The sequence below is a fragment of the Pundamilia nyererei genome, unplaced genomic scaffold (genome assembly GCF_000239375.1).
Source record: "Pundamilia nyererei isolate P.nyererei 1_Seehausen unplaced genomic scaffold, PunNye1.0 scaffold00206, whole genome shotgun sequence".
Classification (NCBI taxonomy): domain Eukaryota; kingdom Metazoa; phylum Chordata; class Actinopteri; order Cichliformes; family Cichlidae; genus Pundamilia; species Pundamilia nyererei.
This window is the reverse complement of record NW_005187607.1, coordinates 920,715-931,321: the sequence shown is the minus strand read 5'-3', so window position 1 is coordinate 931,321 and position 10,607 is coordinate 920,715. Positions and strand designations below refer to the sequence as shown.

The window sequence follows — 10,607 nt, the reverse complement described above, 5'->3', positions numbered from 1 at the left end:
ATCATGACCGTGCCATTGCCGATAACCGATAGCATTGCTGCAGGGCAGCAGAGGAAGTTAAACTGCACAATTATGGTAGCACCGTTCATGACACACAAAGTGTGGCCCACATGTAAAAGGCGCAGAGGTCAGAGCTGACCATAATTAGACAGATAGCAGCTGAACAGCTAAAACGGTATTAATTCATCACATTTTCTGGCTTGTTACTTTTTAAAATTAGACCTATAGTATAGCTGTCCTACAGTTCTTTTTTTTGTTTGTTTGTTTAGGTGTTAAATATTTCATCTGTCTTCCCTTCGGTCTTCACCATGCACTGCATACACACTGTGGAGAAAAAAAAAAGTTAACAAGATAAGCCAGCATCTGCAAATGAAAGTCACATAATGGGGTTTTAAAAATCCATCCAGCAGTCAAAAGTATCTTCTTCTGTTTTCTCTCACTTGATGCTGATGATGGATTAGTGTAGCTGCTCCACGCTCATTAACTTCAAAGCATACAGAATTCTGGGTGTAAACTTGTGTTTGCACGCCCCTGCATGCCCAGACATGTCTTTCTTACAAATATTGCTTATATGTGAAGGTGCTATTTGAAGTTTATTATGAACCTTATAATAATGATATTGATTTCATGCATCAATTGGTAAATGAAATAAAATTCACCTTGAGTTATGAGCTATTGCGCTTACTTCGATCATTGTTGATCCACGACATCGTCGCTCATCAGCACAACCCTATCACACAGCACAGTTGCAGACAGGCAGGTACGCAGCCCCTCTCCTTGCTAGCAGGTAAGGTAGCTGACCTTCAGAACGATGAACAACACTTTGAGGGATTTGGAGAGGTCACTGATGCTCCCGTTTATACATCACGGAAGCATTAAATAGCACATGATAACGTTTGTCATTTAACTAAGGCGTTTGCTGGCTAGCTGCTATATATATAATAAAACAATAATGTTAATGGCGCAGCCCAGCGCATCTGTAACATTAATAAACAGTGTTAGTTTAGTAGGATAACAAACTAATTTGTGTTCAAAAGCAGAGGCACCACTGTTACTGTATTTGTGGATAACTCTGAGTATTGATCTGAGTATTTGAGTATTGAGTATTTTCATGGGTGTTAATTCTGAGTTTGAAGTTCTAAGTTGCAGTACATGCAGTACACAGCAAAAATGTACATTGCTGAAAGTAAAATGAGTTAACTGACTTCTTGGAGGAATTTAATTTTCAATGACGAATCCAAACTGTTAAAGTTAAAGAAAATATAAGTGACTGAAACTTCTTCCACAGTAGTTTTGCACCTTTAGCTTTAACACATTGTGTTTGGTTTCACGTGCCAGTCAAGATGTGTTCAATCATTTTGACTTTTACTTTAGCTTCCCTGTATGCATGTGCATACAAGCAGTGCAGTGCATATACATGTATGCACATATGGGTAAAGCTAAGCTGAAATGCAGACTCAAAACTCTGATGTGGTCAGTGGATGTTATGTTAGTTGTACATTTTTTTACTGATGTTTCAGACCTTTTTTTTACCACTTAGATATTTAAATGACTGACTTTTAGAAACTTCTTGTGTGCAACTGTATTTAGAGTTAAAAAGTTTGAATCATGTAACTTGACATGTAATTTGACATGTCTTTCAAAGTTAGATTCATGAGACTTGCAGTTATCAGAACTTCTTTGCAGCCAAATCGTGTGTGTATTTTTCTTTTGATTTCTCTGGCTCAAGCACATAAATATCTGCGATGCAGATAACTGAGACAGCCACTACGCATAGTTTGGGAGTGAAGTAAATTCAGCAAAACAAACTAAACAAAGCGTTTTATCTCAAGACACAATCCAGTAAGCCCATTTGAATCTTTTTTTTCCTTCCTCTGCCTTCTCAGTTTCCCCCACTGAGCTATTTGGCAGTTTTGCTATGTCCCCCATGTAATTAGTCATAGTTTTTCATATGAGTATCTGGAAATCTGTTTGTAATAAGACAGATTTTATGTTAGTCTGAGTGAGTCAGACTCACTTGCTCCGACTGTGCCATGCTCCTCTTATTTCTTACGGAATTTGAAAGTGAGATGTAAACACATACATACTGTAGTAGATTCACCTATTTACATTAACATAACCCTAGTATTACGACAACTCATTCACTGTATAGCACTCATAGTAAGAATTTTCTTCCATGAAGATGTCCAAGAAGGCAAATAATGCATTATTTATATATATGCATTATTTATAGATATATATATCTTCCTTATGAAAGAAGAAGGAAAAACTTTGGGAAATTTAAGGAAGAATAAACACCCAATCCAGCTATAAATGAGTGATTTTTCACAACCCTGCTCCAATTCTCAAAGAGAAAGACATAACAGCAAAGAAGTAAAATGACCATATAGTTAGAGTTAAAGTTCATGTTACATGTTCTGTGTACTACACTTAGCATATGACTTTGCTGTTAAATGTAATTCAGTTTTATGCCAGTCTACTGACTGATGTTAATATTGCTTTCCGTCTGTTATGCTGCTGCATTTTCCTTTCTTTGTGTTCTTTCCTTTCAATCTGCCTTTTTATACTATACTAATCAGTTTTTGTGTGTTTTTTTATACTACTAAGCATTCTGTCCTTCTGTAAATCCAGTGACCTGCCTCTCGATCTCACCTCATCTCCTTCTGTCTACCAGGACCTCCTTCAGCTCCCCGGAACGTAATCTCTTCCATCAATGAGACTTCTGTTATCCTGGAATGGAGCTGGCCTGAGGACACCGGAGGGCGCAGGGATATCACCTTCACTGTCCTTTGCAAACGTTGCCGTGCTGTTGCTGCTAATGGCAGCAGCAGTGGGACCCAGCGCTGTGAACCTTGCCGGAGCAATGTTCGCTTCCTGCCAAGAGCCATGGGACTGCACAACACCACAGTGACGGTTGGCGACTTGTTAGCCCACACTAACTACACATTTGAGATTGAAGCACAGAACGGTGTGTCATCGCTGGCACCAAAGATGAGACAGTACGCTGCCGTCACCATCACCACCAACCAAGCGGGTGAGATGTCATGATGTATGGGTGGCTAGCTAAAGATATGAGCTGAGACGATTGACTATACACAATAACAGCAATACTTTTGAACCATTTTGAATATTGATTGAAAGTTGTCTGCGTATAATCAATAAAAAAGATAGATCACTGATGTAAAAACATAGGCCCATTCTCCAACAACAAAGAAAAAATAGCCTCTGGCAGATCTTAGGTTAAGCAGGTTGGTCATCTCATGCAGGTTGCAAGATTTTGCTTATCTCTATTTTTAGCTGGTCTGAGGACTGGGAACTATGGAGTGGCTGATTCATGCATGAAGAAAAGTGCATTTAATACAAGTGTATTATATATGTAATAACAAGTACTGTGTGTAAATAAAAAAAATAGCTACCATGTTGATAACATACACAAGCTTCTCCTCCTCCTCCCCCTGTGCTTCTGAATATTCTCATAAAATAATACCCTAGCCTATGGTTTATATACCTCAAACATATGTACTACAACCATCAACCCTGGACATTTACAAGGCGATCCCAGGCCGCTATTCTCTTGTTTAACGACCAGGATCGAATGTCCTCCTCCTTTTCCAAAATATAACTCCTCCTTTTAACATACTCTCTTAACGTGAGGATGGGCTCCTAAAACTCCCATCAATCTTTTTATACAAATATCTCTCCACACATCCAGTTCTTACAAGAAAAAGACGGCAAAGGAAAGCAGTGCCGTGAAATTCCAAGGGTAAAATAAATCTAGCTGCAGCAGAAAGTGCCAAACCTCAGAAATCCATGACTCTAGCAAGGAATGTGCAAAGGTCCCAGTCTAGTTCATCAGCTTATTTTCTTCTTTTTGCCATTCCTTCAGTGTTCCCCTACACATTTTGCCTTTGTGTTTGGAAGCTCAGCATTTTTTTTCTCAAGCAGTGTGGTTCCCTACATCCCCCCCACCGCCCTACCGACCTCCTTTACTTCTACCTGTCATGTCCCAAACCAACCCCACACCCAGTTTTTCTGTGTTCCTCTATTTTTCTGTATGGCTCTTCTTCTAAACCTTGAAGGTTGATGTAGCACCTGGAAGGGTGTTTTTTTTTTTTTTTTTACAGACCAGACAGATGCGAATTTCTCTCATAAGCTGTCATACAGCAAGGTCAGACTCCATCACATCGATGATGATAGGCAGATGGCAAGAGCAATGAATTTAAACAGAGTCAGAGTAGAGATGCCTTCAAGCAAAATGCAATGAAACCTTTAGTACTTCAAGTCTTTTGCTTGTTTTAAAAGTTACATGCAAATATCGAGTCTTGGTGCCTCTGCTTTATGAATGAAAGAGACGCTTTCTCTCACAGGTTACAGGGTGTACTGATTATTCTTAGTATCAGTATCAGTAATGTAGTCCCCTTGGAATTCACATACCTGTAAATCAGGAAAGCTGTGTGGAGAAAAATTAAAATCAAGTAATGTAAAATGTTAAATATTATAACAACAGATCCAAAATTGTAAAAACAGCCTCACACCTGTGGGTACGCTCAACGGGAAATACCATGAGGGTTGGATTGTATTGGATAACTGATTCAGATCTTGCTACTTGCAGCAGTCTTTGTGAAATGTCGTGTTGGGCTGACTTGGTGACAGGCTGATTTTCTTGTGATAGAAAACATGCATGTACTACAGCATGTAGTTTAAGGTTCAGAGAGTTCCAAGAGGGAGACTCAAAAGAGGCACTGCATAGAGTAAACAGTTGTATTATGGAAACTTTTAAACTAGACACACAAATACAAATGCAGGAGCTTTGATATATATAAATCACATACCATATAAAGAGTCTGCTGTGTGTGTGCCTTTTAAGTGACAAAATAGGGATAAGCGTTAAATGTAGATTTTAAGTGTCTTTCTGGGTGCTCGTATGTTTAAGTGCACATGCATCAAAAGTTCAGATTAAAGCAAAATTAAAAATATACAAATTTGGACAAAAAAATAAAAAAATAAGCACATTTTTAGTAAGCATTTTATTGTAAGTGTGTGGTTAGTTAGTAGGATTATCTCTGCAATCTGAATATATATTAGATTTGAAGAGGGCTTATCAACACTAAGAGGTCTGTGTGTGCACAGAATATCAAAAGCCATCTTAGTGTCTAAGTGATAATCAGATGAAATGAAACTCATCTTTACTTACCATTTATCAGTGTGCTCACATAGATGCAAGCAGATTTACACACCGAGAAGGACAACATACACACCTCAGTACTACACCCTCTGTCCCGGCTATTCACAGTTACAATCCCCTCTCTCTTTAACAAATATCTCAGCCTGCAGCTGCACACTCTCCATCAGCCCTCAGAGTTTACAAGGATTAAGTATGTCAGTGCACTTGCCCCACCCGTCTATATGCTTTCCCTCGAATAAACACACATACTTACACACCAGCACACACGTATAGATGCCAAAGCTGTTAAAAGCTGGATTAAGTGTTTCCCTGGAAGGAGCAGTGTGTCCTGGTTGTGCTGTCAAGGTGCTGTCAGACAGTTCTCCTCCTCTCGCCTCCTTTGCCCTCCACTTATTTCATAACTATGCTAAGAACAGAGTAACTGTGATTCAGATGCAGAGTAATATCTAGTTGCATATCTCTAGTGATATGATAATATGGTTGGTGATGGTAGCCGTTAAACAATGAGAAAGTAAAGGCAAAGTTGTATATTTTCTCTCATTTGGGCAATGATTTTTGCCATTGAATAGCATCTTGTTTAATTTAGTTTCCAATAATAATTACTTCTAACTGTGTGCCAGTGTTGTAGAGGTCACTGTTTCAACATCTGCAGCATGGCCCTCAAATTACGAGTGAATGACAAAGAAGGACAGTTTTTAACACCAGTACAGGCCTGGTATACTGTATCAGTTATGCCTCAGACAAAAAACAGAGTGACAGCAAATTAAGTGCTTAGCAGTAGACATGCCGAGGAAGATAGAAAGGGAAGCAAGGCAAAGGAAACAGAGGAGTAGAGGAACTTGAAGCTGCCTCTAAGCAACCCAGACACAGTAAATCATTACCACCATAAACCACAGAGCCAATAAAAAGCACAGCCTCACCCCACTATCAGAAGCAGAGGGAGAGGAGAAGAGGAGGAGCAGGGGGTATAGAAACAGATTCTCCCCATCTGGATTCATTACAGGAGAAAAAATAACTTCCCGCGGAAATACACACGAGTAAATGTACACACACACTCAGACGCATTCTGCAGCCATATAATCACAATCAAGAAAGGCTTGAACATTTCAAAGACAAACATGTTTTTTCCTGTGGTCTAATAAAATTAAAAGTCGATGCCTCAGATGCCGAGCTGGCCCTGGAGCTGCCTGGCAATTAGAGAGCAGTAAAAAAGGGAAATGAGAAAGGGAGTGAGGAGAGAGACACAGAACGAGAGAGGGGTGCGAGTCTTGATAGAAGGAGAGATGTGCTGAATTACTAGATTGGGACCATGTGAACTCCCTGAGGCAAAGCGGTGCATGGGCGAAGGATTGGCGAGGAAGATTGGCAAGAGAGAAAGCGACTAACCAAAATGGATGAGGACAGCAGAGAGGAAATTGTTTATAGTGTTTTAAATATAAGTGATGGAGGACAAACTACTATACTCTGATCAGAAATAGCAGAAATTATCGTGCTTTTGCTTGTTTTTGGTAAACATGTAAATCTTACTGGTCCTAATCTTTACTTAAAACGACAAATATCGATACACATTTTGATAAATTTAAAACCAGTAGAAAATTCCGATATGTTGATCCAGTGCAGTTTCTTGTACATTACTTCACACGGTCTTGTTCCACTCACAACCCTGGGCCTTTGCTTTAGAATGCCACCCCACCAAGCAGCAAACTGAATTAGGCTAACAGGAACTATAGACAATTGCCAGGATTCAACACTGTGGACTGAACTTCCACTGAACCTTACACTAACGGAACTCACTCTCTGACTGTCTATGTCTCCTGCCCAGCTCCCTCTCCAGTAGCAGTGATCAAAAAGGAGAAGACAACTCGAAGCAGTGTCTCCCTGTCCTGGCAGGAGCCAGAAAGACCCAACGGTATCATCCTTGACTATGAGATCAAATACTACGAAAAGGTTGGTTCAGTATATATCACTGTTAAAGTTTTCCTTGTGTGCATTTGCATCATAAAATGTGCCTCTCTAAGAGAAAAAAGATCTAACCCTAACTCATTTGGGGGAGTACACCTAAGATGGGAAGATTGTAAGCATTCTCTAAACGTCTGGTAAGAATGATGCTAAATTCAGAAGATAAACGCACATGGCATAGTAATTCGTGAGCTGCTTGTGAATAGATTCTAGTATTTTATTATTTCAATCCAGCTGTGTCTCCAATTTAGGCATCAAAGAGAAATAAATACCCTGAAAACTGGTCACTTGAATTTCCTGAAAATATTTCTCACCAGGGGAATAGACTGAAAAGGTTTACTTACATTTCCACCTTTTTAGGTCCATGTAGTATATCCATCAGTCTTTCTCTAACATTTGGAAGCACATCCTGGACTTATTCTCTGGCCTAGTAGACTGAATTTCTGTGAAAATAATAAAATTTAACTCAACTCTAACCCTTCTAGTCTTTGTAAATGTTATTCGAACTAATGTGAGTTGTAGTTTTGGGTTTTCAGGTACAATTTAAGTTAATATAAATTAAAATGAAATGAAAATGTAGTTGTCGTTATGTTGTGCATAATGTTTTATTTTTACAGTAAAAGAAATCTCTTCAGCAGAAGACCTCCCTTTCCACCATGTTTTCTTTTTCATGTGACAATTTTTACATTCTTCCTTTCTTTTTGCTTCTCTTCTCTTTCTATCTATCCTTCCATCTCTCATGCTGCCCTCCTCTCTAGTCCACTCCTTAATGGAGACAAGTTTTATGGCAGACAGTAAATGCATCTGTGGGGTCCCTCATTCTTCTGTGAGGGAAATTAGTGCAGAACGAATTACACTGGCTTTCAGCACCAATGCTGGGCTATGGCTGACATTTGATGGTGAAATTAGCCGTGGATGCAAGTTTAATCACTCTGGCAGATTCAGTGTGTGTGTCTGTGTGTTTGTGTGTGTATATGTGTGTGTGTGTGCCCCAAATCAGTTTGCTTGAATGCCAACAGTGGCCCCTAATCTCTTGATTAGTAGGCTGACAGAAGCTGTTTCCTCTCTAAACTCTGGTCTCTGCTCAGCCATCCCTACCTAAGATGTTAAAACAAGGCCGGAAAACAGTGAGAGGAAAAGTTAATGAGTGATGCTGGGTCAGAGCTCACTGCAGGTCTTATTCTCAGCTGTGGTTTTCCAATTGCACACACATGCTCACTTATCACCAATGCACGCTCGTTCAAAAAGGACAGGAAAAATATGAGGGTGGAGCTAAAGTAAAGCATTTTGTAATAAAGCCTTCTGGGTATTTTGCTTGGTAACCGCATTATCTTTCAGGAAGTGCTGGAGACACAAACACGCATACCCACAAAGCAAGTTCCCATAGGATTCTCCTCACTAGACATACATACCCAGGGATTTTAAACCCCTGACAAAAGGCTCTTCCACGCAGAAGAGCAAACTTGGAGAATCATGGTAGATCCCAAGACGAATGCCAGACAGAGGCCTCTTCTTGTTGTAGGCACAGGGACACTGAGGGCAACTAGCATGCCAAGGATAAAGGCCACAGAAGGAGAAACACTGGAACACGAATTCCCCACACCAAGACCACACCATGACTCACTTATGAGACAGAAAGAGGCTTTTAGAGACACATGCACAGACACACAGATATAATTGCACATAGACATAAACAGGATGGTGAAACAGAACACAAAAACAGACTAAGATTAAAGAGATTAAAAGAGAGAGCTTTTACCAAGGAAGTGATGTTCAGGTTTACATCAACAGCCAGACTTTTATATTTCTTTTTTTTTGCTGTGGTTTCCTGTCTGGATTTAAACAAGTTTAAAACAGACATTTGCAGTGAGAAGAATTCAGTAATCCAGTAGAAATTTACCAGTGACTCCAGCCTAGCATCTGTCACTGTAGAAACTGCAGTCATATCAAAAAATGCCGAGCATATAGTGCATAGAGTAATGGATCCTCAGTGGACCAACATATTTGGGGGGGGGGAACCCACTGAAGCCAGAAAGGAAAGTTATAAAATTACAGCCTTGTTGTTTTTGTTGGGTGATAAAATCAAATACTGTTTTATATAAACACTTCATAGTTTAATTTTGGACCATAACATATTTCACTGGTAAAATTTAAAAACAGGAGTTCTCTACTGGGATGTTAATGTGAGGCAAAACAAAAATGTTATTTGTCACAAGTCATTTCATCTCATATTGTGGGCTACCGCTCTAAATCCTGTGATTATTGGCCTTCCTAATGCACCAAATTGCAACGTATTTTCTGCTAACTGATAAAAATGTGTATTTTCCAGACATCTGTGTAAACTTAATAGACCACGTTACTTCAAGATAAAACCACGTGAAGCTAAGGCACTAAGTATAGTGTTAGCGGCTTGATTAAAAATAATCATATTCCTTTGATATCCAGTATTCAACAGATGTGAAATTTTATATATAACATAAGTGAAAAAAAGCACTGGATACAAAAAAGTGTTTTATTGCAGAATGGCAGGAATAATAATAAAAAGAGAGATACTTTTTTTTAATCCCAAAAGTTGAGGTTAGCAGCAGCCAAAACCTAACAAAAACAAACCAAATAAAACCCAGAGCTGTAAAAAACATCGCAAATATTGTGTCAACATAGAACTGTTCTGAAAAGTAAAAAAAAAAAAAACATTAAAGAGAGGCCTCAATAAATCACTATACATTGAGGAGCTTAAATCTAAAATGAATACTACCTGGTAGGGTTATACCAGACAAACAAGCCAACTCATTATAATTAAATGAACCACAGCTAACCAGTTTTCTACCTCTGGCTTTGCTCACTTTGCTCTCGCTAGCACACTTGTAAAACTGATGGGTCAGAATGTCTGAATTGCAGGGCCTGCACATTTTATGTCCCATATTTGGGGATGGGGAGGTTTTGTAATAATCTTGGGAATTTCCAACTAGAAGGCTTCCCAGAAGAAGAGAGGTGTTTCATCTTTTGGAAATCCCATGGTAGCTCCATGCTCTCCGTGTCCGTTAAACAAGCTAAAGGGCAGACCGATAAGACAGTTCCTAGTGCACTTTGTGGAAATCGAATTTGTGCGAATACACTTTGCTAATTATTTTTGCGTGTTTTATCACTATAATCTAAAGAGCCGAGAGCCGAGAGAGAACTCCAGATAAAATTAATTTAGGCTGTTTATTTAGTCTTAGACAAAAGGGATTTTTACTAAAACAATTCACAAGACTTCTGCTGTACATCACCCATCTTAGGATCTGTATGTTTTTGCCTCTGTGTCTTGTGTGTGTGTGTTTAAGCTATAATTTACTGCAGCTTTGTTTATGTTATCAAAGCACAATTCAGCACTGAGACCATATTAAATCCTTACAGCGTTCTGGTGTTCAACACACAAAAAAGTACATGGAGGCTCATGCACAGAACAGAAAGTCCACATGCA

The 10,607-nt window shown here is 39.2% G+C and overlaps 1 protein-coding gene across 3 annotated transcripts in view; it reads left to right on the top strand.

Annotated features, from left to right (window-relative positions):
• Window positions 1-10,607, top strand: part of epha3 (eph receptor A3) — a 90,681-nt gene that overhangs the window by 53,664 nt on the left and 26,410 nt on the right. For all 3 annotated transcript variants that reach the window (XM_005747854.1, XM_005747853.1, XM_005747855.1), the window contains 2 exons: window positions 2,675-3,034; window positions 7,008-7,132. In XM_005747854.1, the coding sequence (XP_005747911.1) occupies window positions 2,675-3,034; window positions 7,008-7,132 (485 nt within the window). The remainder of the gene's footprint in view (window positions 1-2,674; window positions 3,035-7,007; window positions 7,133-10,607) is intronic.